Source organism: Strongylocentrotus purpuratus, unplaced genomic scaffold (genome assembly GCF_000002235.5).
Source record: "Strongylocentrotus purpuratus isolate Spur 01 unplaced genomic scaffold, Spur_5.0 spur5_scaffold_5, whole genome shotgun sequence".
Lineage (NCBI taxonomy): Eukaryota > Metazoa > Echinodermata > Echinoidea > Camarodonta > Strongylocentrotidae > Strongylocentrotus > Strongylocentrotus purpuratus.
In genome coordinates, this window is record NW_022145611.1 from 43,831,034 (window position 1) to 43,849,984 (window position 18,951).

Below are 18,951 nucleotides of genomic sequence, written 5' to 3' on the forward strand. Positions count from 1 at the left end.
TTTACTCTTTAATATAATAGAGAAGAAAAAGAATTATTAGCAAAAAGGCTTTACCGTCTCTTTCTAATCCGGGTAACACTAATTTCTACACTTGGCAAACGGCACTGGTGATCCGATGAGGGGGGGGGGGGGGGGGGCTTGAATAAAATTACAACGTGGTTTATTTCTAATTCGATACAAGTGATTTACAAAAGTTGTTGAAACTAATGACATGATTTTTCGGGATTTTTTCTCACTGTTTTGTAAATTATACTTTTGTATGCGTTTGTTGGAAAATGACTAGTTCCCAAATGTACAGTCAAGCAAAAAAATACTTATTTAGAAGACTACATGTCAGAGCCCGAGGAATGGCGGGGCTCGGGGGCTCGAGCCCCGACCCCCACTTTTTTGAGAAAGTATGTTAAAGAGAAATAGAAAAAAGAAATAAAGAAAAGTGACCTGCCACTGTCATAAATGAGGTATCAAAATGTGCTCATTTGACCGTAATTAAAGCTTCCGGAGGCTCTACCCCCTGGACCTCATCAGGACCCAAGGCGGGTCCCTCAATGCTCATCTGACCGTTATTGAATGTCTAAAACCCCCTGACCTTCTGGGGGCTCTGTCTTCTGGACCCCACGCCAATCTCCACTCGCTTTGCTCACTCCGCTCTACATGATCATAAAGACTTTATCCCTCCCTCCCCCCCCCCCCCCCCACTTTGAAAAATGTTCCGCGGGGCCTTCATGTAACATGTAAAGGTGATGATGATGTGGATTTTGTTTGCCTGCAACGCTTTTGCTCATTACGCCACTGGCAAACGGTCATACATATTGATATTAGTATACGGAATAACACTTATCTAAAGAACAACACAAGCATAATCTGGCTGTCACACTGGACTTCGGAAGAAAAACAAAATTATCATCGAGAGGATTACTGCTAAAGTGCAGAGCTGTTCATGGGCGTCCCTTGGGTTTGCGATAAGTTAGACACGAATATTCTAACAAAGACAAAGAATTAAAGATTTCATATTTGCCGACAGAGGTCATAAATATATTTAAAAAAAAAAAGAATGATTGACATCCCGTTCTTTCTAGCGTCACCGCCCCGTATCTGTCGCTACGGCGATATATTGTGCAGTTCGGAAAACAGGGTACACTGAATAAAATGTGTACACTTTTACCTGGAAAAGTGGATTTTTTAAAAAATTCCTTTTTTGCAATCCAAGTCACAAATGACTTTCAATGTTCATACACTAATCATTTTTACCCTTTTCAACTGGAGGATTGTTACAAAGCAAAACATCCTGGAATTTGTATATCCGAAATCATGGAGGCACCACTATTGGGCAGTTTGAGCAATGTCGTGGCGTTGTAACTATAATTTTATATCCGTCCGAGTAGCACCATAAGACGTATAGTAAGCATATAGCCCAAAGTGACAGGGATGGTCTGGTAATTATTCTTCTAAAGGAGATGTTACAGAAGTGTAAATTTTCTAAATATTATTGTTAGAAACGTCTGGGGGCTCACGTGGACCTAATCCAAGACAGCCCTTTGTTCTATTGTCATTAGGAGAGAGTGTACGTTCAATCCAAATTAAGCAACATGGGCAGTGGTTCTGAATTGCTTAAAAAGACTTTGTTGTATAAAATTGTCCTCGTATTGCGTAAGAGAGCTATCTTGATGGTTCTGAATTGATAAAGGTCGAGAGAATCCGCCCCCTGAACCCAGGTAAGAGGTCTTAAGGCGGGCCCAAGAACCACATCAGTAAAGTAAATACATATTTTGACTGCTATCTTGAAGGTTCTGAAATGCTAAAACCCCAGGGCGTCCAGGGGTTCCGGACTCGATACAGAAGGACCTGCTCGCAGGGCGTTTCGCAAAAAGCAGGGATCCGGGATTCGCCGCTGATGAACACGTACTTTGGACCAAAGTTTCGTATGTTTTCGTGTTTGTACACACTAGTCAGAAGATAAATAGTATTTGTTTACTTTACATTTCAAGCCTAATCAACATTCATGTATTATTGTCATCTTCATGTTCCGAGGATTTTCTATCTTCCAGCTAGGCACCTTTTTTTTGGGGGGGGGGGGGGTCGAGACGAACCACATGGAAACAACATAACCATTATTCAAAATTATATTTTATTCCCGCTCTCGTAATTTATGATGTATAATTTTATTTTGTTCTTTACCAAGAAAATGCTCCCAACTAGGATGAGAATTGAGACTTTCTAACTGGCATCAATAAGGCCTAAAAAAAGATGTTGTATTGCCCTTTGCGAGTTGCGACTGACCCAAAAATCTTGATTATCTACGGTTGGCTTTAAACAAAATAATGTTTTAAAGCATTTGAGAAATGCAGGCCAAAGAAGGGGGGGGGGGGAGAGGTAAACCCCCAAAAAGGTTTCCGACCGACCGACCCATGTTTTGACACCTATAGGGCAATACAACATCTTGTTTGTATAGGCCAAAATTGATTGAGTTTTTTCAATCTCTCATTATAGCCGGGTCGATTTGAGTATTTCTTTTTAGACCACTTTCATGATGCCCGATTTGTCTTTGCCGTATACATGCTTTTAGAGACCCGTTCCTGATTGACCCCCCCCCCCCCCTCCCTGCGGTGGGAAAAATGCTCAATACCGAGGTGAAAATGTGCCCGATGTCCTGTTGATATCTGCCGGGTTAGTATACCTCGATATATTATAATAATAAAGCAAAACTACAATAGTACTGAAAGCCTCCATTCTTCCCGATTTTTTAGGACAGTCTTCATGGTTAATGAAAATCAATCTTCCCGTGTTTGCTATAATATTATATTATTATACAATTAGTCCTAGTTTACATCTTGTTTCTAATAATAGATCCATTTTACATACCAGGTACGTGACCTTGAGGGTAGTCTACGCTATGATTCCTAATCCAAACATGTTGTTTTATCTGCCTTTATCACTACAGACCGTCTACTTTTAGATTTATGTCCATTACTGTTATTCACCCGTTGCACTCAAATCATCAATTTCGGTAAGGCCCAAACAGGAGAGGGTGGGGAGGGGGGGGGGGGGGGGGGTGCTATATATAACATCTTGAATTAGGATATCCCTTCTAACTTTGTTGACAAAATCTTGCCAGTTTTGAAATACTGGCGATTTGAAATGTAAGAAGGAATGTTATAATGCACGAATTTCCTAAATTTTAAAGAAAAAACAATAAATGCATCCTGTCAGCAAGAGTCTCAACATTCTTGCTGGCTCTCTTCCCCGCCCGCCCACCCGCTCGGTAAAAGGTAGTAATACTTCTCACTATGATACCAAGTACGATGTCAAACACAGTGTTGACGAACATTTACCTTTAAAAACTAATTTATGATAATTTTACTGAAATGAAAGTGACGTGTATTTGAAAATGTGGAACAAAATACTACATATTTTATATTCATATTTTTGTATATCGTCGGTCAGAGTTTACATACATCGGTTGTGAAGTGTGTATGAATTAATGTTGAAAGGGCTTTTACTTGCAACATCTTTGATTTCGATGAACACCCGATGAAGGCAGTTGAGTAATAATCATTTTGATCCGATATGTTCATATTATAGGGTTATCTTCAATCAAAATGCTCAATCGCTTATAGGCCTATAGAGGCTCGGTTAATATCACCATTCATTACTTTTGTTATAATGTTGTTTGACCCTAATTGTGTACTATTACGTAACTAAGTTTTTGTTGTTGTGTGTTTGTGTGTCTTTGTGTATTTGGGTTTAGATCAATCAGATTATGACTATTTACATCTGGGGACCGATCTTTAAAGCTTATCTGTACTGTTTATATGAGGGATTAGACCACATCGCAAGGCCATGGCTATCTCATCAACTCAGCTCTAATGGGGGACCAATGGTCACCGATTAAGCATCCGAAAGACCCGATTCAGTTTCGAACCGGGGTCCGCATGAGCCAGTTAGGGAAAAAAAACAGAGAGCTGACTAATTGAACGAGCCGCTAGGCCAACTCACGTAATTATACCATAGCATCGCTTATATAAAGTTCTATGTTTCACTTATCATTATTGTAAATTACTTTTGTAATCACTTTCTAAAGTAAAGACCCTTTTAATTTTTCCACTCGGATGAATAGATGCAGTTTATATAGATTTTGATAGAAAAACTCGTACGAGGGACACTAAGGCAAAACCTATCACGAATCAATATATACTATATAGTACCAGGGAGCTAGATGTGTGTTTACATCTCCCTGCTACTACATTGGATTCTTTGATGCATTCAATTTCATTCGAATATTGATAAGTATTAGTTTGAATAATATTAAAGGTGACTTGAATCCTATATAGCCAGATTGACAAGTTTCGGGTCTATAACAAATTTAATAGCTAGCTGTTCTTTAATAAAATGAGTCGACTGCGACGAGAGTGATTATATTAAATAGATATTTTTAATTAAAAAGTAATAGTGATAATAGTGACTTTATGTTGAGAGCTCATGTCTGTCACAAGACACTCCTGGCTGGCGTGCCTGGTGCTTCACCATAGCCAAATAATGTACAAAATAAGTGATACATATTTGTATGTACATGTATACTATATACATGCAATAATTAGTTTCCAACCCTAAACCTATAATAATCACCACCGCGAGATATAACAAAGTTTGTTATTCGTTTACATGACTATGAGCGTACTTTACTTATCAGAGCTTTGAGGCAAGCCGGGAGCCAAGTTGCTCATTGGAGTTGAGTAGCCCATTTGTCAAAATGAATTATTCGTAATCCTTAAATTATTTTTCTTTTTTTTTCGTGGACTTTGGTAATTCCCATTATTGTTGGATTAGGATTATAATCGTGTACATGATTATTCTTTTGATTGCTAGGTATAATTAAAGATGATACAACATTATAATTGCAACTGCAACACCAGACAGCCAATGAAGGGGCGCTGCATGCGTTTTTAAGGGAGGGGGAGGGACCGATAAATTTAGGTCCATCAAGGCTTGGAGGTCTGGGTCCTCTGGGAGCGGGAAGTATAATTCTTTTCCCTCTTTCTTCTTTCTTTTTATGGCATCTATCCCCTTCTCTTTACCCCATTTTTTAAAATGTGTTACCTCTTCCATTTTTATTTGTTTTTTGTTTTGTTCGCACCATCCGAGTGGTAGAAGATTAAATGGCATCAGACAGTTTGAATGAAATTAAGCCTCATAAATAATCTCTTTTGATAATTCAGGATAAAATCTGATGGATCGTGACAACAAGACGCACAACGCACGTTCCCTATGGGGGGGGGGGGGGGAGCTTTGACGGTTCATTAAATTGTTAGAGAAAGAAGACGATTCGTTAAAAAATTGTAACGTTTTAAACTTTTGATCCTTGTCTGAATTCAGTTCCCCCTCTCCGCTCGAATCGTTGACGTTTCATTAAATTATTAGAGAAATGAGACAATTCGTTGTACCGTTCACGAATCCTTGCATGAATTTATAAAAAATGTTTCTATGTCTGCTCCTTTTTCTTCCTACGTCCTCATACTTTTTTCTCTTCTCTCTCTTTTTGTTTGTTTTGCCAGCTTTTTTTTTGGGGGGGGGCGGGCGACCGCCCCACCGCTCCCCCTACCCCTGGCTACGCGCCTGTTTATTTGCGTATTAATTAGTCTCGAGTCACCGCAAGTTTTTTTGACATGACAGCACTCCTCTCCAAATATAAAAGGTAGTCTGTTGCTATTCATGTATTAGTAATATTTTATTTTAATTTTGTTAAATGTTGAATAACTATACTACGTAAGACACTTCCACCTGTGTGCTTAGAAACAGGCACATAGCCACGGGGGGGGGGGGGTCACGTGCCCCCCCCCCAAGATCGGTTGAACTTTTTTAGACCCCTTTTTTGTTTACCTCGATCGATTATGTGCCCCCCCCCCCAAACATCAAACTCTGGCTACGTGCCTGCTTAGAAACGCATGTATAAAGCGCCCTATACATGTAATTATTATTATTATTATTATTATTATTTATTTAAAGTATTCGGCAATAATGGTCATAAACTGACTGACTTTCCTATAAATTAAACAACAAGAACGACAACGTCGTACTGAATGAATGCCATACATGAACTACCAACAACAACAACAACAGCAATGTTCATAAAAGCAGTCAGTGCAGTGAGGTATGCCTCTTTGGTATAAGAAGCATTTTGATAACCACAACACTAATCGTTCTGCATCTGTGCAAGGAGTTACTACACTCCTTGATCTGTGACTGTCTGTGAGCATAACACACCAAGGAGTAAGGATGATACACGAAGTCCATTGATCATTCACTGACATTTTACCAAGACGTCTTGACGGATTGTACGCTGTACTGTCTTTCGCATCACATTATACCAAGTACAGTACCACTACCAGTAGAACCGTTCATCAACTCACATCTCCCTGAGCGTACGGTCAAGAATAACGACGACCATTGTTATTGTAAGTATGATTGGAACATATAGAGCTATATATAGCTCTATGGATTGGAACGGATCGCCGTATGGGTGTACATAGGTTGTTTGATTGAGGCCTGAGGAGCTCGTTTGCATGATTGCTGACTCATGAAGAGTGTTTGTATCGTACGATGTGACTTGCATGACAAATGGGATTTTAGCTAGCCTTCTCCCCTGTATTTACATGCACCTGTTATGCGTCTGTTACGTTGCTCTAGTTTAACGATTATGAGCCTAGTCTTCAGGTCTTAGAATATTTAAGGGGGGGCGGAAATGTGGAAGAAAATTAACGTTATGTTGAAACTATGTATAAACAGCATAATGCTGATGTATCTTCGAAAAAATACATACCGGTACTGCAAAACACATGTTATTGGTAGTATTAAACTCATCACTTCAGCAGGGATGGAACAAAAATCGATATGTTCAGGTTTGTGCTTGTATATATTATATCAAATTCAAGTTCACTTTATTCAACGAAAATATATATTCAAAGCAAACAATACAAATAGGAATACAAAATAATGGTTAGGATACCCCTAAATAAAAGCCAAGGCACCCGATACATATACAAGTATACTAAATGATACACAATGAACATTACATGATATATTAGATAGATAGATAGATATATACATTTGACAATTTAATTTGTTCCAAATGGGGGACCTTCACGGTTTCGGTGATTTAGTTTGCCTGCCCCATTCCTGGCGACTTGTAAATGCTCATGGTAATCACGATAATGTTTTTATTTTTTAAATTCTTTTATTAATGATTTTCATCCTTTGTTTTGTATGATTTGTTCTTCTATGTAATCCTCTGTATACACTTTGTTTTGCCGAATAAATAATAATAATAATAATAAGTATAATACAATCATAAAAAACTTTTGTCCCTGGTTGTACAAACGGATCAAATCTGGGATTGAGCTATTCTGCATACGTTTAGTTTTGAACCTGAATTCAGGGATCTTGTTAGTCCTTCGCAAAGTTCTATTTTGGGCTCTTTGGGGTATAAATTGTAACACATAGATAATTTCGACGACTTTCCAATGTTTGTAATTTCGATTGAGTAAGAGCGTTTGCATAACTAAGGTAATCCTTTCTAAAGATAATCCTCAAAGCACGTTTTGTAATCTTTCTATGCGTCGTTTTTGTGCACCAGTCCTCCGCTCCAAACTTGAGTTGCATATTCAAGGGTTGGACGAATATCAAGCGCGTAGCCAGAATTTCATTTTAGGGGGGTGGGGGGCGGTAAGCACGCGAAGCGTGCTAATCACTTACAGAGCGCGTGAAGCGCGCTCCCTAGTGGGGTGTGTGCAGGGAGGGGGAGTTTCATTTGACGTTTCATTAAATTATTAGAGAAAGAAGACGATTCGTTGGATCGTTCACGACTCCTAATCCTTGTCTAAATTCAGTTTCTTTTGACGTTTTATTAAATTATTAGAGAAAGAAGAGGAATTGTTGGACCGTTCTTGACTCTTAATCCTTGTCTAAATTCAGTTTTTTTTGACGTTTCATTAAATTATTAGAGAACGAAGACGATTCGTTGTACCGTCCTCGACTCTTAATCCTTGTCTAAATTCAGTTTCTTTTTTTGACGTTTCATTAAATTATTAGAGAGCGAAGACGATTCGTTGTACCGTCCTCGACTCTAAATCCTTGTTTGAATTAAGTTCCCTTCCTCCGCGCGTAGCGCGGAAGCTCTGACGTTTCATTAGATTGTTAAAGAATAAGACGATTAGTTGTACCGTTCTCGACTCTTAATCCCTTTTCTTCCTACGTCCTCTTCCTTTCTTCTTCTTTTTTTTTTGGTGGGGCGGGGGGGGGGGCGGCATTTGAGGGGGCGACCGCCCCCACCGTCCCCCTGGCTACGCGCCTGGCTAATATAGCCAATGAAAATAGTAATTGGATCTTCAAGGGAAAGGCCGAACTTCCCTAAAGAACGGAGCATAATAGTTTCGAATTCGCCCTTTCTTCAATATCTCTGACATGGGCTTCCCACTTCAAATCGTTTTGTATCGTGACACCAAGTAATTTCACCTGTGACACTGTTGTAAGAACACAATTTTCGAGAATGGTGGAATACTTTATAAATACGTTTTATGGAATACATGTTTCTGCCTATACGTAGCTTTTCTTATTAGGGCAGAGTGTTTGTGGAGAAAAGCACTGAAGCTATATCAGAAATGACAAGTGGCATGGGGCATCCCATTTGGTTGGTAGCGAAATTATTTCAATTATTTTTGCATCTGGATTTTGCACTTAAGCGAGAATATGGATGAGGTATTATTCTGACGGGAATAATAACACATGATCTAGGATCTAAAAGTGGGGCAATTTTAGGGATTTCCAACACAAGAGTGGCACATCCCCATATATCGTATTGGATGAGTACACCCCCTCTCCTCTCAGATGGTCCACTCATTTATTTATTTGCATGTATATTTTGTGTGCATTGACAATGAATCCTCCGTTCTGTCTTTATTATTGTTATGTACCCCAATCCCCTTTCATCTTTTCTCATTTAACATCATTGTAATGTATTTTTGGTATTAGATTTTGTTTTGTTTTGTTTTGTAACAAGGAATCTCCAAAGAAAGCATTTATAATGGTTTTCAGGTCACGTGACTGTCTCCTTCGATTGCAATCGTTGGAAGTGAATGCATGGGCGGCCATTTTCTTTGTAGTTGGTCAGGGGGGAGGATGGGCACTCCAAGTAACATTCCGACCATCAATACTAAGAACAAGTTTATTGAAAACCTGTGATTCCAGTAACGTCCTTTGTCAAACTATTATTTAAATGCAATGAATGGAAAGTTGTTATCCAGCTACTAGCGTATGTCCATGCAGGGATCCAGCTACTAGCGTATGTCCATGCAGGGATCCAGCAACGGTTTATTTTCAAAACAGTAGAATAACATTTGTCTCACCTATCTATTGACAATACAGTTTGTGCACACACACTTGAGGTCTTTGCAATGTTACATGGTATTACATAATTGTTATTACATAAGCAACTATTATGAGGCAAAATATCGAGTTGGTCGCGTTGGCCTTAATTGCAATCGCGTTGTGAAAGAAACAGTCCAGAAGTAATTGATATAGTTAAGGGTGAGGGGGGGGGGGTCAATAACAGAGTGAAGTTTTGGCATCATATAAATCCCAGCAAATTGGCCCAATCTTGCCAGAAAACCCTGTCCACGGAGAGAGAGAGAGAGAGAGAGAGAGAGAGAGAGAGAGAGAGATATATAGGCCTACATGACATGATATACCCACTTGACTTGTGGCCTCAAACTTTGATCCAAACTTTATATTTCTCGCTATAATTATTTTGTAAGGTGAGAGGGCATTTCATTACTAAACATTGTCATCATGTTCATATGACATTCTATATTAAGATGCAAAGGCTCTTCTAATGAGGTTAAAAAGCCTTTTTAAAAGAGCGACTCTTGTAAAACTACGTTACTATCCTTCATTACATCATTATATTAATAAGTTTGTTTCTAATTCACTTTTAATTAGATAATTACTATTGTATATAGTCAAATAATAATTAGCTTAATGGCTGCATATTGTGATTTGATTTTTTTCATTATTATCGGAAGAATGCTGAAGAAATATTATTCAATACTGTTCCATAGCTGTTTATTAAAATGTACATAACAAAGATACAGTTTGAAAGCAAGGAGAAAAGGTAGGAAATATTTTAAATGGTATTATTACTAGATTACTAGATTTGAGCAGATTGGCATTCTCGTTGTAAAGTTGAAAAACTTACAACTTTTTATTTACGTATAGAAATTATTCACTTCCTAGTTACATGTGTGCTATTATGATGGTCCCATCCTCCATAAATATTTGAGTTTACTGTTATCGTGTTTCGTAATTGAAGGGGAAAATGTCTGTTCAGATCAAAGTCCAAGTGTGTGATAGCAAAAAATAAATGATTAAGAGAGTACAATGTATTATTATTAATTTCTCATTCCCGCTTCTGAGGCGGTATATGAACTCTGTTTTCCGGGCCAGCGAAAGGCAGACATTTGAACAAAGTATGGTCACAATTAATAATTGTCACACAATAAGAATTTCAGTCTCAGTCCGTTTCTTTCCTTTCTGGCTTTAAAAAAAACATGTTCACAGGTCACAATGTCCAAGAAAGGTTTATTAGAGCGGCTTGAAGAAGGACCAGTAGTTGGAGATGGAAGTTTCGTTATCACCCTAGAGAGGAGGGGCTATGTCATGGCCGGTAACTGGACACCCGAAGCTTGTATAGAATATCCAGACGCAGGTATATATACTCGACAGTTTCTTTACTTCTAAACATACTGAGTCATAGCCATGAGGTGTCGTTGTCGAGTGGTTTAAGCACTTGACTTGAAATGCAAAGGTCGTGGGTTTGATCCCCGTCACGACTCTAATGTCCTTGCCCCGCAAGGTTAATCTACATTCGCCACTCCATACTCAGGAGAGAAATGGGGACCTGGTAGGATGACCATAGCATTTTTGTTAATAATCTCCATTTGCCCATAATATGGTAGGAGTACTCCCCAGGGAGTGTATGAATGAATCCGCTGACCATGTTAATTTTATGTACAGCGATTAAAGAAGGTATTTCGTATCAAGCTCTATATAAATCCAGATTCTTGTTTTTTTCATTATTCTTGCAATTTTTATCTGTAAACTTCAGATTCTTCCTGGCCTCTTAGAGCGATTTTATGATGCAGTTGTTGACAGACTAATTCGGTTATTCCCTTGTTATTTTTGATCGCGATAGATATAATTTTTTTTCTTTCAAGAAATATATCCTAAACATCAGCCCTTTTCATGGCAATTATTTCTTCTAAAGAATACGCAATGTTATCCTACAAATACATTACTTGCTTGTATTCTTAACGGATAATTTTTGTATAGTCCAAGCATTTTAAGCTATTCTACATTGGCGGGTAACTTTAGAATGATGATTGCATAATCAAGTTATTATACTTGCTGTCCCAAATATATGTTTTGTACAATTTCTTTTCCACCTCACAGTTTCGAACATCAAAAGAAGTTTGGTAACGGAATTACTTAGAGAATACCTCATATTTTTTATAATTGAACTATATATACATGAATTGCATTGATGTCAGTGAGGTTATTGCAAGATTTGCCCTCTGCTCTTGTGATTTGTAGCGCCATAGATTCTTTGTAATGGATAAACTTTTCAAACTTTGTGTATATTTCTTATAGGTGGAATTTGCCTCATGTTATTATGGAATACATTCTCTAAAACATGTAATCCTGGAATACTACAGTAATAATAATAATAATAATAATACATAACATTTATTAGGCGCTTAATACTGATGTTTCTAAGCGCACAGTGTTCTGATTAAGAGAAGACTATAACCCGTAGAATTAAATTAGAAGAAAAAGCAAAAATACAAAAGTAACATAGATAAGGTAAGAAAAACAGTGGCAATCAACTAAATAAAGACAAATATGGTGCGCACCTCCATTGACCGACGCACAACTGCAATTTACAATTTGAAAAGATAGGTTTTGAGTAGAGATTTGAATTGAGATACAGAGGGGGCGCAGTGAATAAAGGCGGGCAGTTTGTTCCAGAGAGCGGGGGCAATAACTGAAAAGGCGCGGTCACCATACCGGGTGTTAGTGCGGGGTCCAGGTGTTAACAGTAATGTGGAAGATGAACGAAGTGTTCGTGACGACGTACGGGAACGTAAGGATATGAGATCGGAAAGGTAAGAGGGGGCTAAGCCATTGATAGCTTTGTAGCACAGGAGAAGAATTTTGAAGGATATGCGGTGGTGAATTTTAAGCCAATGTAGTGAGTTCAATATTGGAGTTATGTGCTCTGATTTACACGAGAGAGTCACAAGCCGAGCAGCGCTATTCTGTACCCTTTGAAGTGGGACTAGATGTGACTGAGGGAGGCCAGAAAGAGAAGAATTACAGTAATCGATATGGGTCGAGACAAAAGCATGGACTAATTTAGAAGTTGTGGGTCGGTCAAGTAGCCTCCTGATTCTACTGATCTTATATATACCAAAGGAAGCAGACTTACAAATATTACTAATGTGTTGTTTGAAAGTAAGATTGCTGTCAATGTTTAAACCAAGGTCACGCACAGAAGCACAACAACTGAGAGAGCCATCACTCATAACAAGATCAGGAAAGGGGTCTGAGTTCCGAAATTTAGAAGTAATATGAATCATTTCGGATTTTGAATCATTAATGAATCGATATTGCTTATATTCCTCTTTTTTAATTTACAGTGAAGCAGCTTCATCGTGAATATCTCCGAGCAGGTTCTGACGTCATGCAAACGTTTACATTCTATGCCTCTGAGAACAGTATGAGTGTAAAGGCCGACTCAAACCTAAATAATTGTAATGTGAGTTTTCATGACGATGATTGATCGCATCAAGATCGCATCAAGTTTAATGCTCTTTATCATTATTATACACCATCGCAAATAATTAGCCATTCATTAAATTATAACACAGAAATGATTATATTTGACTCGTTATAATTTCAGTCATTTAGTACCAGTCAAAACCGATGATAGTCTAAGTTCTGTTTACAGTAAATCTCCCTCTTTTTTGTTTAGTATTGTGTTTATTTAAATTAGCTATTGCAGTCCTTTTGTTCTGTTAGCAGAAAGTCGTGTACGATATTTTTCAATAACAAAATGATTATTTGCTGTTCTCCATTTTGCTGATTTCAGTGGAAGACACTCAACCAGGTAGCTAGTGACCTTGCCCGGGAGGTAGCTGACGAAGGTGGCGCCCTAGTAGCTGGTAGTTTGTCACCCATAACAGCTTACAAGGAGGGAACTGAGGGCAAGGAATTCATCCAAAATGAATTTAAGAAACAATGTGATATATTCGTCGAAAAGAAAGTGGACTTTCTGCTTGGTGAGGTGAGATTTTCTCTTCTTAAATTAACTAAATGTATTTCCTATAGGGTACCCCTTTTCATGCGTATTTATGATTATCTTCCAGAAAGATTACCCTATATAATTATGCTTTGACAAGAAAATGTATGTTCCGTCAAATCGTTCTGAATTTATATTTTTGTCGAAGACCTATACAGTAGTTTTGGGGATTTGTGATCGGCGTCGGGATTGAAGTGGAAGTAGAAATGAAAGTATTTTCTCTTGATGACAATAATTTTTTTGATCGTCATATAATAATCCTATATTCTCGTCTTTCGAAACAGTTTTTTGGTGAGGTTGAAGAAGCTGAATGGGCCATTGAAGTGATGGCTAAAACCGGAATGCCAGTAGCATGTACGACGAGGATGGGTATCATGGGAGATGAAAGTGGGGTCAAACCAGGCGAAGCAGCCGTCAGGATGGCCAAGGCAGGTGTGTAGCGCACAGTTTGGTTGTCGTTGTTTTGGTAATGATTGCAATATGCAATAGAGACGGCGAAAAAAAGAAGTTTCAAGGATATGTTTTGTCGAGAGCATTTTGGTGATAATAGTGCGTGAGAGAAAGAGAGAGAGACAGAGGGGGGTGGGGGGGGGGGGGGAGAGAGGGGGGGGGGGGAGCAAGAGAGAAAGAGATATGAGTGATAAGGAGGTGTAACAACCCGACCCATTCTATTGAAATACTTGGCTAATCAGTTATCGTTGAAATTATGCAATTTAAAAAAAAAAAAAAATTGTTATTTTTGTTTTGTTTTTTTACTCATTGGAATCGGTCCTATATGCTCCACACAGTAACAATGAGAGTATAATTATTATGACAGTATGAATAGATTATATTTTGTTTGTAGGTGCTAATTTGGTTGGTGTAAACTGTTGCTACGATCCTGATATTTGGCTAATCCGTTATCGTTGAAATCATGCAATAAATTTGTTCTTCTTTTTACATTCTTTTTTGTTTTGTTTACTCGTTGGAATTGGTCCTATATGCTCCACACAGTGACAATGAAAGTATTATTATTATTATGACAGTATGAATACGTTATATTTTGTTTGTAGGTGCTAATTTGGTTGGTGTAAACTGTTGCTACGATCCTGATACCACTTTGTTGACTATCGAGATGATGAAAGATGCTTTGAATGAAGCTGGAATGAAGAACACTTATCTCATGGTGCAACCTGTTGGGTATCATGCTCAAGAGATTGCTAATGATCCTAAAGGATACTTCGCACTTCCAGAATTTCCTTTTGGTACGTTCAGACTTTTGTAAATGATAATGATGAGAATTAATATTCCGGATTTGTCAACACTTCATAGATCGGGGATGTGTCTAAGCTCTTCAAGGAGAAAAGAAAGGGATTGTTCCATTTAAACACTTTTCACTGTGATTGTCGTTAAGTTGAATATACTGATATGATAATTAAATGCAAAGACATCGAAGGGAGCTCAGAGAATCAATCATAGCATTCTCAAGACCGTGGAGTAGGATGTAATATATCACAGGGGCGTATCCATAGCTTTTTTTAGTGATGGTTGGGGGGGGGGGGGCATACTTTTAGAGAAAGATATAGAGAAAGATATATCTTATCTACCAGGCAGGGAATGAACCTCGGATCTTTTTTAAACAGAAAATTAGCCTCTATTCTCGCCTGGCTATGTTAGAGGGATCATAGAATTCCCATAAAATGTTTTAATTTTCTTGATTAATGTCTCTTTAGCCATGGAGCCGCGTGCTCTTACCAGAATAGACGTACACAAGTTTGCTCGTAGAGCCTATGAGCTTGGTGTAAGATACATCGGAGGGTGTTGTGGGTTCGAACCCTACCACATCAGAGCTATAGCTGAAGAGGTAAGTTGGATACTAGGCAGGAGGAATACCATTATTTGTTTCTTTGGTTTTTGCTCAAGTTTATATTTTTATGCCTCCGCCACCGAAGGTGGTGCCGGAGGCATCATGTTTTCGGGTTGTCCGTCCGTACGTCCGTTCGTCCGTCCGTACGTCCGTCCCGTTTGACCGTTATCACAATATCTCAAGAACCATTTAAGATTTAAACTTAAGACTCGGGAATAGTATTTATCACCATAGGAAGACGATCTGATTAGATTTTGGAGTACGTAGGTCAAAGGTCACAGGTCACAGAGGTCAACTTATGAAATTCCTTGTATTGAGTTTGTTAGCGCGATATCTCAAGAACCATTTGAGATTTAAACTTCAAACTTAAGGATAGTATGTATCACCATAGGAAGACGATCTGATTAGATTTTGGAGCACGTATGTCAAAGGTCAAGGGTCACAGAGGTCAACTTATGAAATTCCATACATTGAGATTGTTATCATGATATCTCAAGAACCACTGGAGATTTAAACTTCAAACTTAGTGATAGTGTGTATCACTATAGGAAAACAATCTGATTACATTTTGGAGCACGGAGGTCAAAGGTCAAGGGTCATAGAGGTCAACTTATGAAATTCCATACATTGAGATTGTTATCATGATATCTCAAGAACCACTGGAGATGTAAAAACTTCAAACTTAAGGATAGTATGTATCACCATAGGAAGACGATCTGAGTAGATTTTGGAGCACGTAGGTCAAAGGTCAAGGGTCACAGAGGTCAACTTATGAAATTCCATACATTGAGATTGTTATCATAATATCTCAAGAACCACTGGAGATTTAAACTTCAAACTTAATGATAGTGTGTATCACCATAGGAAGACAATCTGATTAGATTTTGGAGCACGTAGGTCAAAGGTCAAGGGTCACAGAGGTCAACTTATGAAATTCCATACATTGAGATTGTTATCATGATATCTCAAGAACCACTGAAGATTTAAACTCCAAACTTGTTTAAATTGCTCTATGGCGGAGGCATCATTTTCGACTGCGCGCAGTCAAAATTCCATCTAGTTATCATAATATCTCAAGAACCACTGGAGATTTAAACTTCAAACTTAATGATAGTGTGTATCACCATAGGAAGACAATCTGATTAGATTTTGGAGCACGTAGGTCAAAGGTCAAGGGTCACAGAGGTCAACTTATGAAATTCCATACATTGAGATCGTTATCGCGATATCTCACGAACCACTGGAGAATTTTCACTTCAAACTTAATGATAGTATGTATCACCATATCATAATATCTCAAGAACCACTGGAGATTTAAACTTCAAACTTAATGATAGTGTGTATCACCATAGGAAGACAATCTGATTAGATGTTGGAGCACGTAGGTCAAAGGTCAAGGGTCACAGAGGTCAACTTATGAAATTCCATACATTGAGATTGTTATCATGATATCTCAAGAACCACTGGAGATTTAAACTCCAAACCTGTTTAAATTGCTCTATGGCGGAGGCATCATTTTCGACTGCGCGCAGTCAAAATTCCATCTAGTTCTTTATTGAACATGGGGGTTAAGTAAAGTTTTTTAATAAAAAAAAGAAGAAGTAAAATCAAGCAACAGTACTGTACGTAAATGTTGTACAGTATATTTTCGGTTCTATAGATGCTGTTCTATTCCTATAATCTTGGAATTAATGTTAATAATTTATCAAATCAAGTTCCCCTCTGTTCTCTAGGCCGTTTGAATAATCATCATTCCCACGATTTTCTCACAATAAGTTTGTTCAATGAGAACAATTTTTACCGTTCAATATTGAAGGAATAGTGGTAGATTTCTGATTTTGACTTTTTTTCCTTTTATATATCAGCTGAGTCCAGAGCGTAATCGCAGACCACCAGGTAAAGATAAACACGAAGGATATGCTTCACTCAAACGAAGCGCTTTCCAAAGTCAAAGAGAAAGGTGAGTTATCGTCATCTCTATTTATTTATTTTCACTCATCATCCATACAGCCCGTCGAGACTCGATCATACACAGTAATACCATGGATAGTAAGTCCATGGTAATACACTGGTTGGTTACTTACAAGCATATTCGTGCTTTTTTAGCAGTCGGGTATTAAAATCAAACCATCACACCAATATTTACCATGCCCTCCTATTATGCTGAATGTTGTACTGCCCTCTTATGAGTGACCAGTCCTTCTCCTTAGTTTTTTTAAACGATTTATTAATTTTCAAGACTATTCTCTACAAATCTACAGGCGATATAGAAATGTGATTCGCTTATTACAAAATGTACGGTAGTTGTCTAGAATGAAACTGTTTGATTAAAATGGGAGTGTATATACACATTTAGGAATATGTTACGGGATTTGTGCCTGCAAATGAATAGAATTCCCTTATACATTTCTTAAAGTAACATCTGACGAAATGTGCCGGTTTTAGGCCTGCAGCATGCTGCAGAGCTTCGCTGTAAGTTTCTTTAGATAACTGTTTCATTTGTTTCTCCCGTTTCCCCATATTCCCTTACAGAGCGAACCCACAGTATTGGAACAGCTTGATTCCTGCCACTGGACGAACTAATATTCACAAGTTAGCTGAGGGCAAATCCGTATAGATTTCATGTCGCCATGTCTCAAAGAAGAAATGACTGCCAAAACAATGCTTTCCTTTGCCTTAGATTTATAAAAAAACATGATATTCTGTCATTCTGTATATCCGAAAAAAAACCTTGAGAAAGTTTTTCTTCTCGTTAATTTTGTTTTGTTTTATGTAAGAAGGCGTAACAGAACGAACAAATAGCATTTCCTTCGAATTAGGTGCAAGTTGTGTGAGTTGTGTAAGTCGATAATGATAAGTGGAGTTAAAGGAGTGTTAATTCATTGTATTTTTAACTGATAATTTGTGATTTAGGTCTATATGAATTTGCCAATCTATTATAATATGAACAGAAAACTCGTACGAGGGACACTTACAAGAACCTATTAAATATGAATACATTCTCGTACATCTTGATTCTCTGATCAGTGGATTCAAAGTCATTCGGATATTGTTATTAGTTTAAATCTACAATATTAAGAGATGATTCGAATTCTAGTCAGATTGACTACGAGTTTCAGAATAACAAAAATAAATAGCTGTTGTATCGAAATTGTGCTCGGTGTCACAAAAGTGTAGATTAATTGATATTTGGCATAATAACAACAATAATAATAGGGTTCTTGTAAAGCGCGCACGATGACTGGCATTTTTGACTATGGCGATCCATAATGTAAAATAAGGGATTAACAACGAAAATCTGTTACATACAATAATTAATTTTTGAACCCCAAACTTTAATTTGCGAATCCATCACGAAGCATGGATTTGCTTTCTTATTCTATCTGGCAAGGGTGTCGATTTGTATCCGTGGTTGGGGGGATGATAGGTGCCAAAATATTTTCGGCAATGGATCAAAGCAACCATAGTGGTAGAAGCGTGTGGCAAGTTGCACCCCTCCCAAGCGCGTAGCCAGGATTTAATTTTAGGGGGCGGTAGTGAGCACGCGAAGCGCGTTTCTTAGGGGGTTGGGTGCAGGGAGGGGGAGTCCCCCCCCCCCGCCCCGCGCAAAGCGCGGAATCTTTTACCTTTCACTAAATTATTAGAGAAAGAAGACTATTTGTTGGACCGTTCTCGACTCTTAATCCTTGTTTGAATCAAA

At 38.1% G+C, this 18,951-nt stretch overlaps 1 protein-coding gene across 3 annotated transcripts; it reads left to right on the forward strand.

Moving 5' to 3' along the window:
- Positions 1–1,798: 1,798 nt before the first annotated feature.
- Positions 1,799–18,635, forward strand: LOC105438577 (betaine--homocysteine S-methyltransferase 1). Of its 3 annotated transcripts, none has more exons than XM_030999283.1 (9): positions 1,799–1,919; positions 10,606–10,753; positions 12,744–12,862; positions 13,196–13,390; positions 13,690–13,837; positions 14,458–14,649; positions 15,118–15,248; positions 17,117–17,211; positions 17,784–18,635. In XM_030999283.1, the coding sequence occupies exons 2-9, from the start codon at positions 10,612–10,614 to the stop codon at positions 17,866–17,868; spliced, it is 1,107 nt and encodes a 368-aa protein (XP_030855143.1). In that variant the 5' UTR covers positions 1,799–1,919; positions 10,606–10,611; the 3' UTR covers positions 17,869–18,635. The 3 variants fall into 3 exon arrangements, with proteins under 3 accessions (XP_030855143.1, XP_030855142.1, XP_030855141.1); XM_030999282.1 differs by lacking the exon at positions 1,799–1,919 and adding an exon at positions 3,879–3,993; XM_030999281.1 differs by lacking the exon at positions 1,799–1,919 and adding an exon at positions 6,235–6,449.
- The last annotated feature ends 316 nt before the right edge of the window (positions 18,636–18,951 follow it).

What these genes read in the sequence shown, in the direction of transcription:
- LOC105438577 (XM_030999283.1), top strand. Translation starts at nt 10,612, where the DNA reads ATGTCCAAGAAAGGTTTATTAGAGCGGCTTGAAGAAGGACCAGTAGTT. An exon ending in ACTTCCAGAATTTCCTTTTG is followed by an intron (nt 14,650 to 15,117) that starts GTACGTTCAGAC and finishes ATGTCTCTTTAG; the next exon opens with CCATGGAGCCGCGTGCTCTT. An exon ending in TCAGAGCTATAGCTGAAGAG is followed by an intron (nt 15,249 to 17,116) that starts GTAAGTTGGATA and finishes TTTATATATCAG; the next exon opens with CTGAGTCCAGAGCGTAATCG.